Source organism: Cryptomeria japonica, chromosome 1 (genome assembly GCF_030272615.1).
Source record: "Cryptomeria japonica chromosome 1, Sugi_1.0, whole genome shotgun sequence".
Classification (NCBI taxonomy): Eukaryota; Viridiplantae; Streptophyta; class Pinopsida; order Cupressales; family Cupressaceae; genus Cryptomeria; species Cryptomeria japonica.
This window is the reverse complement of record NC_081405.1, coordinates 370,833,988-370,855,104: the sequence shown is the minus strand read 5'-3', so window position 1 is coordinate 370,855,104 and position 21,117 is coordinate 370,833,988. Positions and strand designations below refer to the sequence as shown.

The 21,117-nt window shown below is 36.9% G+C and overlaps 1 protein-coding gene across 1 annotated transcript; it reads right to left on the bottom strand.

The window, feature by feature from the left end:
* Positions 1 to 17,048: 17,048 nt before the first annotated feature.
* On the bottom strand, positions 17,049 to 18,419 carry LOC131069104 (uncharacterized). Its single transcript, XM_058004415.2, has one exon. It carries the CDS (start codon positions 17,962 to 17,964, stop codon positions 17,359 to 17,361), a length of 606 nt encoding a protein of 201 aa, XP_057860398.2. The 5' UTR covers positions 17,965 to 18,419; the 3' UTR covers positions 17,049 to 17,358.
* Positions 18,420 to 21,117: the final 2,698 nt, after the last annotated feature.

The window sequence follows — 21,117 nt, the reverse complement described above, 5'->3', positions numbered from 1 at the left end:
CTATGTATTTGTCATGCTTCATCGGGTATTGGTACCCTTGAACTCTTTCTTCTGTAGTCATGGCCTCATTGTCCTTCAATACATCTTGCAATCTTGCCTTTAATTCTCTCATGTTCTTTTAGAGATTTTAAAGTCCTTGAATTCCAAGGGCTCTTCTTGCAAATCCAATTCTGAATTATCTGGCTCTGAATCGCTCTCTATGAATTCTCTTAGGCACTGTCAACAACATCTCCTACTTCATCAATTCATTGAGCATTTATGGTGAATTTACCAGTTAATAATTCAGTTAAGCAATGGTCACACAGAGATTTGTTTGAATTTATGGTGATGTGACTTTACTGAGATTTGTTTTGATCTTCACGGCAACGGGTAATCACTTGTCTAGCAATGCTTTGAATTTTTCACCGATGCTTATTCAACCTTACACCTGTGCTGTACTTTGATGAAATCACATGTCTCGATGGCTTTATCTTATGTCTCCCTGAAACACCATATTCCATCGACATCATTCTTTATTTCAGTGAAATTGACATCATCATTGACACTTCTCTTGGTTTCATCGATATATTTATTTCATTGAAGCCTTGCTATAAGTGTTTATGTCGGTTATAATGTTTTATCAATTCATCGAAATCTTCATTTTCGATGAAAATGCTTTTATCGCTAAGTCCCTCTGTCGTTTTATTGATGTTAGAATTTCATCAAAATATTTCTTCAGTATTCGGCCTTTGTACTGGCGTCGATGATATTTCCTCTTTCGGTAAAAGAAAAATATTCTTCTTTGACCTTTTATGTTTGGTCGATAACAAGTATTCGATGGAAATTTCTCATGTTTCATCGATCTTTTATCCTTCAATGAGAAAGCTATCTTCGGTCAACATCCTTTGTTCCTCTTCAATATGCTTCTTTTCCTTGAAATAGCTTCGTCGATAAGATATCTGTGGGTTCCTTCGATTTTATTCTTTCGGCCAAAGTTATCCACTCAGCGAGCTGTTCACATGTCTCATCGATACTATAGTTTTATTGAGGCTCTTTATTTCATGAGAGGGACCACTCCTAATTTCCTTGATGTGATTTAGGTTGATGGAACTAATGTTTTTGGTGAATCCTTCTGGAAGCCCATCACGACCAAGATTTGTTCGATAAATCATTTTATCGATAGGATAGTGGTAGGCTTCTTTGATAAAGTCATTTCGGTCAAACTGGGCATTTCGGTGAAGGATTAGTATGTATATTTGATGGCCTTGGTTTGAGTGATAATTTTTAAGATTATGATGGCAATGGAAATGTCGAGGGTTCTATCAAAATTCTTAAGGGCATGCTTGATTCCATTTTTTTTAAGAAAACTTCTATAGCTTCTAATGAAACCATGGGATTCCATTGAATTTCTTCAAGTTTTGAGTAAGCTCTATGAAATCAATCATTAAAGCAATCGATAGGCTCATGTAGCTCTCGGTGGATTAAAGCGAATTGGTGATATAGGGTTGAAGGATCTATAGGAGATTTGAATCTTGAAAGAAAAGGACTTTCTAACAAATCCCAAGTAGTTATTTATCTTGTAGATAGGTTGATATAGAAAACATACGCATCGTCACTTAAGGTGTATGGAAACAATCTACAAACTACATCTTCATGTTGGATTCTTGCCCTCCCACACTTCTTTAAAGATTCAAAGATGCCCCTTAGCATCACTATGAATCTAGAACTTAGGACACAACTTGTTGGGATTCTTAGGTAGATCATGATAATTAGTAAATCTAATGGGCAAATTAGCATTAAAGAAAGACATTGGTTGGGGTGGAGGAGGTAATTGCACTTGGTTGGCTGAACTGTTATGATTTTGAGGTAGGACTCTGTTGTAAGACATAGGAACTGGTCCAACTGAATTATGTTTAGGCCTCTTGTAGCTCCTTCTAGCAGGTAACTCTACAAATTGAAAACTAGGATCCTAAGACCTAGACCTAGTCACTCTTCTATACTCCAGCTTATGTTAACTAAATTATCTAGAGACACTGAATTTCAAGCCCTCCTTCTAGCACCAGAATTTGTTGATATGGATTTTGAGTTTGTTGGTTTGCAAACCAACAGTCTCTAAGTTCTAGAAGAATTGCCACTAACTCATCAACAAACTCGGAGAAGGATTTGTCCTACACTTTTGGCTCTGCAAGACCAAGGCGAGTGAACCTATGTAATGTCAAAACAATTAATAGCTTCAAAAATACTTAGGACATTAAATTTGTAATAGATCATCTCAATGAGAATTTACTAAGAGACATGGATAAACTCCTGGTTTTGGTTGTGACCTTAGTTTATAAGCATCTATGCACTCATTGGGGAGGGGGTTTCTACACTTATCCTACTCCTAATGTAGAAAAGAAATAAGATTATGATTATGAAAAAAATCTAAAAAACTAAAAATAACTCCATGTCAACTAGTGCCTTACATGGGCATCTTCACAATATGCAGATTTGACATCCAAATAGGGTAACATGCAACCATTGAGCTTCAAATGTTAGTGCATTGCACTGACCTTCTCCCCTCTAGTTTCACCAACATCCATGCTTGAAAATCTCACATACACGACACTATTTCTCTACCTTGTAATAAGAAAATTAATCTCTTCTTTGAAGAGAAGAAAACAACAAAGTAAACACTAGACTTGTAAAGACAAAACAAAAGACCCTTGGTCATTTCATTCCATAAAATAGTGTATACATAAGAGAGACAACTACAATAAAACCTTTAAATGTGCTTGTATTTAGATTACAAACTGTTTGAAACATCAAAAACTACAAACTAAAAGAAAACTAATTCTAGTTGTCATTAAAACTTATGCACAATACATGGAAGCCTTGCTTCCAAAATGATGAGAAAATTACATTCAGAATAATACCAACTGAGAAGAAGAGAGAGTATACATCAAAGAGAGAGAAACCTAAAGAGAAACCCTAAAAGAATCTCTGAAAGAGATGTGTCTCTACTTTGAAATCTGCATTTTAAAGCCTACTCTTCTCCTTTCAAAATTTTCTAAAATCTGCACCTATCACACCTGCTGGAAAAGTTAAAAATTAGAAATATTTCCCTTTTGGTTTCACCTGTCAAGTCCATCTACACCTTGACCAATATTTGCCATTCCAAGACACTATCCACTTGACTACATAATCCTACCTTTCTCTTTGTGCCTGAAGACTAAAAAAATGCCCTCTTTGGGAAAGTCAAGAACTGACTTTGAGCTACACTTTTCTATTTGCATGAAAATGGAAAAAAGGGCCTCCTCTGCTGAAAATGACATGTCATTTTCATTTTCCGCATCTCTTTGTTCTCTTGATTAACTTTAAAATATCTATTTTCAATTTTTTTATCTCTACTTCCCTTTTACCTTCTTTGTGAATGATTTCATTCCCACTCCTGAATACAACTTTTCATAATGTACTCAGAATTGATGCTCAAAATGACCACTTTACATCTACCCATTTTGCATCACATGACTTCTTTCCTCTAAATAGCATCTTATGGTAAATGCCCTTTACTCTTTAGCATTCACTTCCCCCATTTCAGCAATGGCACTTAACTCTTTGACTTTATACCTGGATGAAAAATATTTTCCCCATTTGCAAGAGAAAACAATTTCGATGTGGTTTTCCACCTTGTGGTAAACAAACATTTGCTACATTTTCCAAACTACTGCTATAGTTTTATCTGAGTAAAAGAAACCATTTATTATCCTAGTGATTTCTTGATTGCAATCCCTATCCATTATTCACTCCTTGATCTTTCCTTAGCACTTCTTGTAGAATAAACTCCCCTTTCATTAATTTTTTTCTTATTTGAGTAAAACCACTTAATTTGTTGTTGCACTATATATGTTTTGCCCAACTGGGACACAATAAACTTTGGCCGAGAGTAACTTTGCCTTCCCCAAAATATTCACTTGTGCTCAGGAGTTCCCCATTATGGGATGACCTTATTATTGCATAGTGAAAACAAGTTACCTTTCTCCACCATTATACTCCACTCGATTTGTCTTTAAGAAACTTAAAATAATACTGCATAGGAACAATTATATTCTCCTTTTACTTAGAATAATTTGCTTCACTGTATGCATACAATTTCATTGGAATATTTCTTCTATCATTCATGATTCATCTTCAAAGTACCACTAATCTTCATGTGTCCTTTGATAGGCAGAGAGTATCATATTAGATAGCCACTGCATTGCAGAGAAAGGTGCCTTTGGTTGTAGACGTTACTTGATATTTCCAAATATTGAACTTTTGTGCATCATAGGGAATAGCTTGCCCATCGCAATTTATTGTAGCCACTCAAGTTTCAACACTCAAACGCTATAGAACCCTAAAATTTCCCTAATTTTCACTATCTCGTGCCCTAGTATTACTTCATCTTCATTATGCCCGGTTGTCATTCGTTCATTATCCCGTGAAACATTATGGCCCCTCTAGCAACCATGTGGGATAAGACTTTAACCTTTACCAAGCCTTGTCGCATATCCCACAGGTGGTTTGGTTGGCCTCTCGAGCACCGCGAGATAAGATAATTGCTTTCACCGCTTAACTTAGTGCTTGCCCCGCACGGTTTTTTGGAAGACCTTGTGAGCGCGCGAGACAAGACAAATCCCTCTCCCTGCCTAATATGTTTATCCTGCAGGGTGGGTGTACATTTCTTTTAGTATGCAGTGCGGGATAAAAATCATAAAGGGATCACTTAAAATTTGTTAAATTCCCTCTGCTTGATTTTAGTTGTGTCAAAGAAAGAACTATATAAAGTTAAAAGAAAAACCTTTTGAAATTTACAATTCACTCTAGGGGGGCCCACCACTGACTTGTGTAATAGGAGACTCAAAGAAATTTTTTTAAAAAAAATTTCCCGTTGAAACTTACTCCTTTTCACTTTCACTCAAATCATTTTAAATGATTTAATTAATCATTCCTACGCAGAATCATACATTGAGTCCATGGTATGATTTGTTGTGATATTATTTAAGTCAGGTTGACCTAAATAATATACTTTTCCTTCAAAAACATTCAACTGATCAAACTAGGTCTCATCTTTGGTTGGGCCCCAAAGCGGGCCTGGCTAAAAAAAAAATCGTTTCTAAGCAACTGACAAACTGAGGATGCTCGGGAACACTGACTAAATGTGCTCGGGATGTGAGAAACTGAACATGGGGTCATTAACTTTGACGTTCTTGCAACCTTGACTTTTTCCCAAAACACCTGAGGAGCCTCCAAAACTAGCCTAAAAACTGATCAAAACAATCACCAAACCCTGAGAACTGGCACACTAAAAGATTGAAATACACAGAATACAGGGCATCAGACGGATCATTGTTATGACATCCAAGGCAAAATTTACTAACCTCCGAAGTTTCTTACTTAGAAAAACTCAAAAGTGCTACCTGCTAACCTTGAAAAAGTCCATTTGGTACGGGCTTTGAAAAATGACCAAATAATGAGTTGGAGGGCTACAAACCTGGGAAGTGGTAGATAATTTTACAGAGAAACACGGGGCACACTTTTTCTGATTTGCAGGTCAAGTGGGTGTGAAATAAAAATTCACAAAGTGGGATTCAAATTACTACTTGACAATATTCATTTTGCAAAACTGAACTTTTTACAAATAGAATCAACTTGGGAAACTTGCCAAATGGATTCATGGGGAAATGCCACTTGGCATGGGGCTTCAAAGAATAATAAAGAAACATAATAAACTCTCTATTTTTCATGACAATTAATTGGTACAAAGGCATAATTACACAAACAGGGCCACTCAAAAAAGTGAAAACATGTGCAAATTGCAGACCTAACCTCAGGACTACTGCAGGAGCACCTTCACAATTTTGGCTTGTTCGATCTTGATGGGATCAAGAATTGAATAAAGGACTATTGTAAGAGTCCAAGTGTGTGTTTTAGGTTTCATTATAGTTTAAGTTTATCTTAGAGCTGGTTAGATAGTTTTTCTCAAGTTTTCTTTCTAGTTTTGGCCCATAGTGCCTTGTAAGCCAAAAGTGGCATTATAGTGCAAATATGCTCAAAACCTTGAAACAAGCCTAGAAAGGAATTGGAGTAGGTGTATTTATTGATTTTAAACCATCTCAAATGCTTAGGTGGAAGATATTTGTCTTATAGGTCAAAAAATGCACTAAGAGTCAAAAATTGCCAATGTTGTCAAGCAATATTTTGACAAAAAGTGAGAAAAGTTGTAAAATCACTCCACGAGGTAGTTATGGACACCATAAGGGTTGAAATGGTTTTAGTGTGCCTATATAAGGACACTTCAAACATTTTAAATAGGTCGGCTTGGTATTAGCAAGAAGAAGTTAATGAAATGTGACTGTTTTTCATGCTTTTTGAGCAAAAATTGTTGTAACAATCCGTACAGAGCAATATTTCCATATTGTTCTTTCATTGGAGTTTGTGTCATGGTTTTATGAAGGTTTTTGATTCTTTGTGTTAGGGTTTTTACTATTTTTTGGTTTATCAAAAAAAATCTTTTAGTTTTTGCCAGTTCGCTGCCCTGAACTGGGGTTTTGAAGAAAATGGGTTGAAACACTTGGTCTCCATGGGTAACTAAGAAAAAATGAACTTTGGAGACCAAGTTGGACCTTTATACATATTGTATTTTAAGTTTGTTCTGTCCGTTGTGATGGAAAAGGAGAATTTGAGTGAATACTAGGCAAGTATGGTTATTTGGCTAGTAGCATGAACAAAACTCAAGATTTGCACCCAAAAATGATTTGGAGTGAACAAATGAATGAGGCAGAGGTCTGGACATGTGACCAAGGATGTTTAACACCATCTTGGTGTATTAGAATAGCTTGTTTCATTTAAATCATTCTCTTTTTGTAAGCAAAATAGTGAGTTCGCTGTTTTTTTGGAAATTGTGTTTGTAAAAGTGCTCAAGGAATGCTTCAAGCATAATCCAAGCCTTAAAACCATGAAGGATATGTAATAGGGAACTTCTTTAGCATCTGATAGACCTTTTTGAGGTATATTTCCCCTTCACACTCATCATTTATGCAGGTCTCAAAGTGTAAAGATTGTTGACTAGTAAAAGGGCGGCATTTTGACTGTCACAGTGATAATTTTTCTGATTTTTCATTTGTTTGCCAAGTGTTTGGCATAATACTGGTCCAATAAAGGTAGGGGAAGCTCTAAATTTTTATGGTAGAGGTCTCCAAGCAGTATGGGAGGATGAAACAAGTTTGATGGAGTGATTCTATGGTGGGAGCACCCAAACCCTCATGAAACCCCTATGTTTAAGCCTAAAATGGTGGACAATCATTAAACCACTTTGAGGGAGCCCAAAACCAAACTAATCTCTTTGCTTAGACCCTATCCAAACTAGCCAAATCAATTCCCATGGTCAAAAAGCCCATCGTTGGGTGTTATGAGCAAAATTTGGCCAATTAGGCCTACACGGGCTAGTAGCCCTTGACTGCATAACACACACTTTTTTGGAACCCGATTGCAAGGAGGATTTGGGAGCTTGTTAAACCTTATGTGATAATCCTAAGACAATGAAACAAATGTAAAATGGAACTTTGGACAGTGTGTAGCCCCTTGGTTGCCTAGTTGAGTAAGCCAAGGCTATGGGCCTTAAACTAAACTTTGAGCATCAAAAATGGAGTAAAACCTTGCTGCCCTTACTTGAACATGAAAAAGACTCCTAATGAACTCTAAAATAGAGGGTTGAATGCTAAAGAACACAGATTGAGGGTGTGTAGATGGGTGGAGTGAGAAATTTGAGTAGATTTTGAGCATGGGAGTGAGACTTCACCAAAGGAGAGTTTGTTAGGAAAGTGATATATGAGTTGCTTGGAACTATAACCACAAGAAGGACTTTATAAACATATACAGCAGACTCAACAAGTCTTTGGGTAACAAATTGAACCTTTTGAGCACTCTCCTAGCAATCTCCCTATCAAGGACCTCCAAAGGAAACCTCACAAACATATCAAACCTGGTTATGGTAGGCTGAAAATGAACACATGTCATCTCTATAAGGTGCTTAACAAGCTTCCAAGAGGATTTTACATGAAACTCAGCTGGTGCAAAAATAAAAGCTCACAAAATGAGCTACTCAAGCCTGTTCTAAAAGGATATTCAGAATGCAATAATCAAAAATTTTAGCCTGGATCTTCAAAATTAGATATTTTTTTTGAAGTCCCAACAAAGTTGACTCAACATTAACAAACTTTCACCATGAAATGAAGTTTATTTACTTGAAAGACTGAGAATATTTTAGTCCCAAGGCTCGAAACATCTTTGTTAGACCCAGTGGTATTTACTCAGTAAGCACACATCAACTATTTTACGAGGGGATTCCAAATAATTTCTCTAGAATTCACAAAGATCTCAAACTCTGGAATATTTGCCTCAACTTATTTCTCTTTGAATGTGTAGCGTCCTAAAATTGTGACACTTGCAATTTCGACTGCATTTGGGTCTGCACGATGGCGACGCAACACGCAACCTGAATGGAGACCCCGAAACCTGATTATGACATTGAAAACTGCATTTTCTTGCACCCTGGCCTGAACCTCCTTGGCACCCTGCTGTCCCGGGAGGTGGGACCAGAGCGTCCAGCGCCCTGGTCCTTCAGGACCAGGGCGCCCAGCGCCCTAGTCCCCAGGACCATGGCGCCCAGCGCCCTGGTCCCTGGGTCCTATTTTGGGCCCGGTCTCTTTTGGACTTCGGGTCTTTTTGTTTGCAATTTGGAAATTAACTTTCCTGGTCGGCCTAAGGTCAGGAAAATCAGTCTATCAGCCCTAATTGACAAGTATATAAACTACATTTTCCTCTCTCATTTGGATGGATGAAAAGTAGATGATGAAAAAGGCGTGGAAACTATACTCAAGCATTCAAGCATTCAAGCATTCCTTCAAGCAATTGATCATTTCAAGTTTCCATTCAAGGCTAAGTGTTGCATTCAAGACAAGGATTCAACCATTGAAGAGGAGATCACATACTACATATTACAACAACATACAACATCTATACCTTCGCACATAAGGATACAAACATCCTTGGAACAAGGTATTAGTGCTTGTTTTACATACATTTACATTTACAGCACTTGCTCATTTCTTGGTTAATTCCAAAACCGGGGTTTGACCTAAAGGCAAACCCCTAATCCCTAACCCCCCAATCGTCTTCGCTTTTCTGTGTGTAGGTTGCAGGTACGCGGCTGAAATTGAAGATCTGGAATCCTTGTGCAGAGACGAACAGATCCCCCTTCGTTTCGCGGATTTTTCGGAGGACCGTGGCACTCGGGCGCCATCGTCCCGACAACTTTTGCTCAAATTTGCAGGACAGCGCCGTATCGACATTTTACTGCTAATTCCAGGTCTGCAGCTTCATCCTATATCCCTATCTCAGTTTATAAGTGAATCTTTGTCACTTTCTATGCATTCCTAGCTTAATTCTTCTATGCACATTCTTTACAAAAGAGGGTAGCCTTGCTTTCTTAACCCTTGAAACACATTTAGCATCCAATCTTGCATTGCGTGGGATTGGATCTTGTGGGTTTCAACCCCTCTTTTGAATGTAAAGTCTCTCTCCTAAGTGAAAACCATCAACCCTAGTGAATCTCCCTTCTCTCTCCTCGGAGTTGGAAGAGGGGAGAGCAACTAGGGTTCAATCGCGATTTTCCGCTTTACAGAATGGTTAAAATAATAGAAAACAAACTTGAAATGAAATAAATTTCTATCTATAGGTTAGTTTCACAGTTAAATACCCTTCTGAAATGACTAAAATGATAAAGAACAAATTTCATGAGCAATCAGAATATTTTCTCAATCATTCACAAAATTGTATGATCTTTAAAATAAGATTGCCATTGACAAAGAAAGGGAAAACACACCAGAAAAGTTGTGCAGAGTGATATATTTCTTTACCAAACCAATGACTTATAGTCAGATTTGCACCATTAATTGACTCTAAACTTTATTAAATCAAGCATTTGCAAAGAGAGAGCACAACTAAGACAACTATGACTATAACAGAATCAAGAAATAGAGTCTCTAAAATAGAACAACTCTTTCAAGTCTACAACTCTCAAACATGATGAAAAATAACAACTTTATCTGTTTTTATAGCAGTATTACAGAAAAAGACAAAATTGCTAGCTAGACTATCCTGACGTGGACTCAATCAACACCAAGCTTCTCAATTTCAAATTCGCCAACACTCTGCTTTCGTAGTAGATACTTCTTGAAGTTAGCCAATGCTTGAGTCACTTCTTCATTTTCACAATCCGTTATTGCAAACAAATTATGTTCTTGGAATCAACAAGCACTCTACAAAGGCTCAATATTCTGCTCTCCTAGAGTGACATTTTCATCATACTCCCTTACTATGGATTGCAACTGCCCAATGTCTTTTAGAATTCATGGACTATATTATTTAGTGGGATTAGACAATCTTTTGTCCCAAGTGTCCTCAAACTCAAGGATTATTCCTTCCTCTCCCAAGCAAATTACATCTTCAATGAGCCTTTCCATCAATATCTGTATGAGCATCCTATTTTGCCTTAGAATATCTTCGGCTTCTTTTCTCACCTTTTGCAACTTATCAATACCTTCCTGCAATCTTTCCAGGTGCCATTTATCTAAAGTGATCCATGTTCGTATCTCTTTTAATTTCTCCACTTTCATTACTCCTCGATCCACAATGTCATCTATAGTCATATCTCTTATTTCTTGAAATTTTTTACTTTCCACTTCTACCTGCTCTAATAGCTCCTCATGCTTACTTTGAACTCGAGGTATCCTTTTGATTAACTTTGCCCACATAAAATATCTGGTCATGGCTACCTGTAATGAGGACTTGGAATGAGTTAGTAACATTAATCCACTCATATACCAACTTGGCTTTGCGCTTCAATGTGTTTACTGCTTCGAAGTCCTTCTTATTTTGACATTAATACTGGATATTGCAGGATTGTTTGCGGAGTTTTCCTGGATGGATAATTCCCTTAATAAATTCTACTAATTGTTCTATTTGCCCTTTTTTCTCTTTGAGTTTCTTCTAATCTCTCTTCAATCAGTCCTCTATGATAGCTATGCCTTCTCGAGTGATCCTTGCACCTTTGAACCTTCAGGGTCACCCCAACTCAACTGTTGTTATTTGGTAATCTTGGGCTATTAGTTCCTCATTGCCTTTATATGTTATCGACTCCACAATATGCAATTTTTTTTCTCCCTCAGGATTGAGTCACGTGGCATATCTAACCTTTTCTTTCCTCTTTTTCTTCATATTGGGTGTCTTAGCTAACAAACTATTAAAATCCAGCGGAACTACTTCTATTTCCTCTCTAGGCAAAGTTTGTTACTGCAACCAATCAGGAATATTTCTGCTTTCCATACTTGCTAAAAAACTCCTCTTATGCAGTGTTTCACCTTTTTCCTCATTTTCCAGCATGCTCATCTCTTGTATTATATTTTCTTCTATATTTGGCTCATTGTCGGCCATCGGCTTATTTTTTGATGTATCCACTTCATGATATTCCTTTTCATTATCTGAATTTGGTCTGTCGCTCGTTGTTTACGATGAGACCTCTTGTCTTACTTCAACTCTACTTCCCTCTTTTTCAAACTGAGAATCTTGTGGAATTTCTTGCGTTTCTTCTTCGAGGTAATCTTCTGCCCCTGCTTTATCAACTCTGCCTTGTATTCGCCTACCCATTTCTTTGTTGTCATTAAGATAGGTTGATTTATCTCTTCCATTGATACTATTTTTGGGTAATTAGGATGTGGCTCTAGGACATGCCTTTCTTCTATCTTGTCTGCTACATAATCCGGTCTTAATATTTCTTCATAATCCTCCGTTATTTTAGGTGGCACTTCTATCCCTGTTTGATCTGGTCCTTGTGTTTGCAATTGGTGCAATGTCAAGCTCTGATATTTTTTCTTTCTAACCTCCTTCTTATCCTTGTAGTCTATCCAATAATCCTCCATGTCAGGAACATGTTTTACTTTCCTGGAAATGTATGCTTTTATTTTCCCCGAGGGATCATAATCTTTTCTTTTATATTGGAAGTAAGACAAATGCCTCACCAAGAAGTCACCCTCTTCCCTTCTTGCATTTTGCAGTGCTCCGAATACAAAATCCCCCATTTATACAGGAAATTTCAACCCTAACTTTATGTGATAATTCAAATAAGTATCATGGAATTATAGCATTTGCCTGCAGAATTCTGTCAACCAGGCCCATGTAGACGGGTCTCTTGGCAACTTGAAAGGTTGACTCGAGAAACCTTGTGCCCTCAAGTAAGACCAAGTAGGAAATTAGATGTACCACCCTCCATAATATTTACTTACATATTGTACCTCTCCTAGTACTCTTTCTCTTGCTCTTCCTTCCAATTCACTTGTAGTTTTCATTATGAAATAATCATTCAGCTCTTTATAATGCAACATGGACTGATCCTTCTCCAATCGTGGATAATAATTATAGACCAAATTCATACCAAGCTTAGACTCGAGAATACCCATAATATTCAAAGCCTGAATCTTTGAATTAGTAGCACATGCGTATACTATATAAGAAGACATAAATAAAGTTCATGAGGTTTCCTTAATAAAATGATATATAGAATCACTAATGAATTGGGCCCAATCAAAAGTCCCTAAATTCCGTTTGATACTTTGTATATACTTGAACATACATTCCTAGAATTATCTGCTAAACTCTAACCCTGTAATCCTGCTTAGAAATGTTATCATAGCAGATATCTCTCAATACATGTCCCACCTTAACACTAGGGTAGGTAATTTGGATATTATCTTTCATTTCTTCCTAGTATACCATTCTTCTCTCATGGTTCTTTCACAAGACAATCTTGCATTATTGAACTCCTCTTTTGCCTATGCTCTTGTCCTGGATATTATTGATGTAGGTGCGGGTATCCCTAGCAATTCCTTAAACCCTCATGGTGTCAAGTGACCTACATATACTAGGTGGTTGTAGACTACTTGTCGAAGTTGAGCATCATAGCATTGGATGCACTGTTTTACCAATTCATGAGCCTCTATGGCAATAGGAAACCTTGGAGCCTATACTAGTCCACTTTTCTCTAAATTCTTCATTTCTTCTGTTGAAATCGGTTCTCTTATCCCGACAATAAAATTCCTAAGGTTGCAATCACCCAGATGTGTATCGGTATAGAATCTCCCATGGGATATCATTTGGGTCAATTTCCATTCGAACTCTACCTTAAATTCCATTCTTTGTGTAGACATAGTTTCAACCTTTATGTTCCCTAATAAAATTCCTCAATAACTATTATGTACACCACTATTTTATTTTAAGTACCTAAATTAATTTATTTCATCATTAATTGAAATTCTTTGTACCTGAATTATTTGAATCTACTATTCAATCCTTGGATACTTACTTGTTTCGCTCTTCGAATCACTTTCAAATGTCGAATAAGGTACCAATTGAGATACCTCCTGCACCTTCATGTAATACCGATTGTGATTCTCTTTCCCGCTTATTCAATTTTACCATTGCATACTTTTCACAGGAAAGCTCTACACAAGTTAGTAGTAGTTCAAACAGAGATTGTTACTCTAGTGTTTTAAGAGGAACAACCTCAAATTACGGATAGTGGTTCGAACCACAAATCCAACGGTCCTTTCAAAGTCCTTCATACAATTTGTCAGTTGGTAGCTTCTGTGGCGATATGGATGCGTGTCTTTTTCATTTTTGAAATCCTCACATTTTCGTTCATGGTTTTCATCTTGCGGGCTTCGGGCTAATATACCAATAGTTACACTGATATTTCACATTTTCCATTTTCTTAAATCCCCCGCTTCCCGTTAAATACGTTCCTTAGCAGTCTTTTAGTTTCCATTTCTTTTTATTAAATGAACTACCTCGCAATTTCGCCCGCAACTCCACATTTCTATTCTACTTCACTCTTTTTGACAACAGGTCGGCATTCACATTTGGCTCAGGCAATCGTAATATTTTGAACCTTTCTCTTTCTGCCCAACACAACGTGATTCCATTTTACGGGTTTCGGGTGATTTTGTGATTGGATATGTTAGCTCCTGCAAGTTAGGTTGAAACAAACTCCATTACTCTCTGCAACCCGCGAGTTACTTCACTTAGCCATTTTTTTACCTCTTGATTCTTCAAACTTTACTTCGCAAAATTTAAGTGGCTCCCCATTCCGCGATAGAAATGGGGCGTGTTATGTACGAACACAACAAATGCCCCACCTAACTATCATAATATTACCCCTCCATCACAGTAAAATATGTCTAGCTTCATCTCATCCACCAAAGCAACTATAAATAATTTAGCTCAAAGTGTCTCATCCTTACAACAACAATTGGCTTCTTTAATCTAATCCAAATTCAATGTTCTTACAATAGATACTACTAATCCACTTTTGAATGACATTGTTTGTACTCTTGTCCCACAATAGACTGAAGTTATCCATTTGGAGTTATACAATGGAAATGTTGACCTCCAAACTCATGAGAAAACATTTCAAACATTTTGTAATGACTTCTCTCGTGATCATAGACTTGTGAAAAAACTATTCACTCATACATTAAGAGATAAATTTTTCCAATGGTTTTGTTCTTTGCCTCCTTGACCAATTGATTATATTCATAAATTGTTTAATGTATCTGTGCAACATTTCAAAACAATATTGGTCCTCAAATTACTTTAACTGATTTGATGCATTATAAACAAGGACTTACAGAAAAAGTGATTGATTTCATTGGTAGATACAAACATTTACATTCAAAAATTAATTAGCATGTGTTTGATGGTGATGTTCAAAGAATTTTCATTAATAATTTGCAAAAGGATATATTTCTGATTATACTTCTTTCACACACATTGACAACGCTTCATTACTATTAGCTTCATGTGAGTCAATTTGAATCCTCTTCATCAATGGCTCGAGTTGATAAGAATGAAGAAGCTCAACATCAAACCTTTCACAATTTTAAAAAACAAAACAATAATCTCATCACTTATATCAATAACAATTTGTCCAATCATATCGATACACAAGTGGCAGCTACAACATCAGGTGTGGCCCCTTTATCATCAATCTTTAAACATCATAATTTTACTCCTTTCTAAATCATTACATAGTATCATGCTTAGATTAATCAATGCTAATGTGAGGAAGCTTCCTCTTGTTAAACTCATAGATACTCCAAACCTTTCCCAACTTCCTTTGATCATAAATCCTTTTTCCAATACTAGTGTCAAGCCAGCCATGATACTAAGAAGTGCTATAAATTGAAACATATGATTCGAGATCTTATTGATTCCAAAACTATAACTGTGGAGGGTTTGAATGATAGAGGAAATAAATTTGTAGCTAATCAAAACCTGCAAATCTTTACTAATTATTTTCCTTCTCATTCTACCAATGTCATTGAGCCTAAACTTTCAAATAATATAGTTCCCAACGATACGTGTGTAAAGGAAAACAATGTTAGAAAACCTTATTAAGCAATATAAGCCTAAACTTGACCATCAAATCACGTTTGACTCAAGAGAGACTATTGATGCATCTGATGGACTATTATACATTACTACGAAAATTAAAGGAAAGATCTCTCCAGGAATGCTCATTGATCCAATATGTATGTTGAATGTTATTATTGAAGAACATCATTATACACAACAATTTTATTAAGGCACATATGACAAATCTGATGTTATGATTAAGGTGCATGATGGGTTTATTTGTCCCATTATAGGTTCCATCAATCTTCTCGTTAAGGTTGTTACTAAGTGCTTAAATGTTAAATTTTCTATTGTCCCTACCTCTGACCAATTTTGTATGAAGTTGGGACACCCTTGGCTCAATCCCATGAAAGCTATCCCTTCTACCATCCATAAATGTTTAAAATTCCCTCACAATGGGCATATTATCACAATCAATCATAGCTTTTATCAACCCTTAGCAAGATGTGATAAGGATAATTATTCCCTTGTGTCAATATCTACAAGGATATTAAGTCAAACAAACAAACATGCAATGAATGTCCTTGATGATTATGCAAGTAGAAATGTAGTATAATGCTCATAATTTGATGCTAATACATTTAACTTGAATGCTCTTGTTAATTATTTTCTATTTGTGTTTGATTCTAAGCGATCCCTAAAATAAACCAGGGACCTCTTTAAATACAACTCCAAGAGTCACAAATGAAACATTTCATGTCTCTAGTTGACACACACCAATAAGTGAAGAAGGTCAAAGTTGGACGTAATCTTGAATTGAAGTTTAAAGATTAAAGGGTCATTTCTCCGATTATGCATATGGCCTGGTTCATTTATGCAACTATGACTCTAACCTAAGGTGGAATCCCCTGAACATGAGAATTATAATCAATCATTTGCAACATGTAGATGGAAATATATAAGATTCAAATAATGTGCCAACTATCATTCAAAACCACATCATTTTTATTGTTCAAGAGATAGCCAAAAGAAATCTAGAACAACAATTCATGAATATCAAACGATTCAATAGACAAAATTACATTTTTACCAATAAAAATAAAACAACTATTTGCTATTGCTACTTTTAAATATGTAAACAAAATATAAAATTAACATTGACTATTCAATCATTCAGCGCTTCATTATTTATATTAAAAAAATTCAAAATATAAATATAAATTATAAACTATACAATTTTCACCATTACAATAATAATAATAACAAGATAATTTATCCACTTGGAATGGCAGACTTGTTTGAGTAGGCTCAAGAGATTATAAGGGAGACTCACCTCAAGAAGTTATAAGATCTCACCTCGGTCATCTTAAGAAATTAAAAAAGAATCTCACATCGTCATTTCGTAAAATTTGCCCTATCAAAGAACTAACCGTGTTCCCATGCAAATTTTTAATTAAGAGGAAAGGATAAATTGGAATCTTTTCCTATTTAAGTGGAGCAGCCGCTGCTTAAAACTTAAAAATAAGCTTTGAAAAAAAAGGGGTCTAAAAATAAGCAGTGCTCATTGAGAACATTGACACGTGGCTCTCCAAAACGATTAGAATCAAATATTTCTTCTAATAATGCAATTTAAGATGACTGCTTATTTTATAAGCAGCAAAATTTTACATTCATGAGGCCACCAGCTCCACAAATTAATGCTAAAAAAATTAAGCAACCGCTGCTAGCCAAAATAAACGAAGCAGCCGCATGGAGACCTGCCCTAAGCTCTGAATCTTTAAACACCTCCAGATTCTTCTGTATTGCTCATAAAAGAAAAGATTTATATATACACAATTCCAAATTGCAAGAGATCCCGTCAAGCTGGAGACTTTATAACCCCTGAAACTTCTAGGGTTTGGAGGGTTTGGAGGAAAGACAGAGAACAGATCTACAAGAAACGAGCACAATAGCAGAGAAGGCAATCAAGAGTAAAGTTACAAGGCCTCTGTAACCCCACCAGTAGCCCCAATCCGCCGCCCGCAGAATTAGAGGCGGTTCTTGATGGCTTTTGGTTGATGGACGCTCCGCATTTAGGTCAAATCTGGTTCCTTCCGCTCTCAGCCGCTGAATTGACTGGAAGAGTGCCTTGGAATTCTCCTTCTCTTCCTCCACCTGGTTTTGTATCTCCGACTGGAGGTGAAATTTTTTATGGACGCCGCCAAGCGTGACCACCAGCGCTATGGCCGTCAGAAAGAAGGGGCTCCACCAGCATTTGCAGGTCTTGTGACTCGGCTGCGCCCCCGCTTGGAAAATTGCTGTCAAAACAACGCCAAGGAATACGAAATAAAGGCCGAGCAATTGATATATTTCGTTCTGGATGTTTCTCCGCCTTGTTTCCTTCTGTTCGATCCGACGATTTAGAACAAGCTCTTCCTTTTCCCATAGCTTCAGGCTCAATCTGTGAGCTACGCTTTCTTGGATTTGCTTCAGAGGATGATCTGCAGCTGTATCCATTCTGTTTCCCTGTTTGGAAAAGATCTTTACCAAATTTATATAGAATTAGGGCATGTCGCAGGGCAAGTGCTTCATTTGTTCGGGGAAGGTGCAACGAATTACAGGTTCTCGCTTTCACGTCGTCCGGAAGATGTTTCTTGGAAGGTTCTAAAAACGGGACGGACAGATTTGCAATCTGTATGGATGGCCACAAATCCAGAAAATAAGCAGAAAAATGGTAAAAACAATTTAATATCAAATTTGTAAGGCCTTAATGGGTCCTTGGTCTGCTTTTAGTTGGAAGGTTCTTAACGAATCCACAGAAAGTTCAGTCAGTCAGTCTTTCTTTCATCGCGGACCAATGACTGTTGCATCGCGGGTTCTGTGAAGGGCATCGCTGGTGGTGGGCAGACATAGCGGCTTCCCAGCTATGTTATCAAAAATGAGAAACCAAAATAGAAGTCGATATGGTAATGTGACGAGAAATGGAATATTTAAAGGTTGTCTATAAGAAATGTGTATATATATATGTGTTAAAGTTTTTAAAATACAAAACATAATCAAAATAATTAAGAATATTATAGAATTTTAGTGAAAAAATCAAAATACACTTATCATAATGTTTGCTTAAATTTAGAAAAAAATTAAAAAATCAACTTCCAAAAGTGATAATATAGAAATATCAATTGGAATGAATATTTAGAAAAATCTAAAAAATCAAACTCCTTACATGGACTACGCTAAAAAGCTTGGTGAATACTTAAAAAATGTAAAAAATCAATGCAAAAACTTTGGGCGCTCAGAAACCCGTTTCTGCACCATTGAAACCCGTTTCATTCGTTGAAACGGGAAACGACAGGTTGTCGTCCTATTTCTGGCAACAGAGCTTCCCAGAGTCTGGGACTTTGAGGGCACGTGGTCATTGTAAGCAATGCCCACAAGCAAACAAGGTTCGCCTCTCTCGAGGAAATTTGTTGGTGGCTTTCCAGCGTGGAGGGGGCTAGTGGGGCCAAGGTCAGCAGGGTCCACACCACACCACTCTACAGGATTCAAAGGCAAACACAGCTAGCAGGTGATTTTGTCTAGTCTATGGACACATCACAGGTGAGTCCCACCCGACACTTTTCTTTTTTTTTCCTTTTTTTTCACTTTTTCACTTTGGTGTGTTGAAAGTGAAAAACAGAGCTAAAACCATTTTAGAAGCAAACTACATACATTCTAGAGGCAAACTTTGTTAAAGGCGACACAAGGGTAAACCCAATGATGGAAAACAATTTGAATATCAAAGTTTTGACGAATCACAATGAAACGAATAAAACTAGGGCAAAAAATGAATATAAAAAGGCAATAGATCAGATTGAGTTGGCAGTGTCAGATGCAAATGTGGTAAAAGCTAATGGCAACAGTACAATAGTCCAAGGTGAGCCAATAGGGGCCAGCGGTAAGCACATAGAGCAACCTTGAAGCGTCGAGCAAGATTCAAGTGACTAAGCAAGAACTAAAGCTAGAACTTAAACTGGGAATGGTGTTGAAATGATTAGCTAGTTCGGATCATATTTTAATGATGTCGTGTGGCAATTAAAATATTATCTTATTGTAATAAGGTTAAAGTAATTTATGTCTAATAGGGCTGGGCCCAAATGTAATGTGTAGTTTATGTCTAATAGGGTTGAGTCAGTGAATCTGGCATGTTAGAGAGCGAATCCATTGGACAACTTGTTGGGCAAGGTGGTGCGCTATACTTCAGTGATCTCCCTCTTCAAGTGATGTCGACATTCTGCTCTATCTGAAGACATACTACAACTGCATATTCTAGGTTCAATCTGCCCTAGATTGGCACTCAATCAGATAAGTAATCTAATTCATATAATCTGCTTATAAATAAGGAACTGATTTGAATCTTTGATGCTGGGTTTTTCCTCCAAGAAGGAGGTTTTCCCAAGGTACTTGTGTCTTGTGTTGTGTGTTTTTATTATTATTAAAGCTTATTCTCAGTCAGATTATAATTCAAGTAACTAGATTAACATCTGATTGCCTAAATCCATGTTAACATCCTGATTAACAAATTTGAACAAATTAAAGGCAAGGAGGATGATACATTGATAAGGATCAGATGGAGAAGAAGGGTCACGAAAAAATAACAAGGGCCAACACTCAGAAATAGGTTGATATCAAGGAAAAAGAGCTGGAAGAAATGAAATTTTTTGCGATCAATATGAAACAGATGGTGGTTCATGTTGAAGAACTCATGAGAAACATTTAGTTGTCCTTGTGTTGTCTTTGTGTTGTCTTTGTGCTTTCCTTTGACTATATAGTGTTGCTTCCTTTGTCTTGTGTTCCCTTTTTGTTTTGACTAGGAACTGTTCTATGTGTGGGTGATCAGGCATTATTGTTTTATGCCTCTTTTATGCTTTATCTTTCTCCTGCCATGTAACAAGGTTCTGAGTTCCTTTCAAAACCCTGTTTTTAATTAATCAAAACATCTGATTGCCTAAAATCAACATGGTATTAGAGCTTGGTCACAGGTTCAAATCATGCAAGCCGTGACGAGTGATGCTGGGAGGGGGATTGTTGGCAGTGGGTCAGCGTCCCTCATGGGGATTCACGACATGGTTTAACAGCCTCCTGTGGATTCTATAAGTCTAGTGGTTTATCAAGCATTGACAGATCGATCTTTTGGTGCAACGACAACCCTAGCCTGTAACAAGTGGTATCAGAGCCAAGTTCGAATTAGGGGTAATCAGATTGATTGTAGTTGTTCCTCCTTCCATTTTTGCTTTTATTACTTCATTCGAAATGTTGACTATCTTGGGGTTGAAGATAGATTGGATGGTGCATCCAACTTCACGTCATGAAAATTCTGAATCATGTTTGCATTAAATGGAAGTGATCTTGCAGACTTTGTGGAGAGATCTTCTATTGAACCTGAGGTAGAAGAGGAAAAGAATTCATAGAGGAAGAAATATTTTCAAGCTCAAAGAATGTTGGTTGACTCCGTGAAAGATCATATTGTACCTATCATCTCCAAGCTGAAGACTGCCAACGAAATGTTCAAGACATTGGAAGAGATGTACGAAATCAACAACACTAGTCGTGCCCTAGCTTTGTAGTAGCTTCATCACATCAAGATGATGAAAGGTGAATCCGTCATAGCATACTTCATGAGGATTTCTG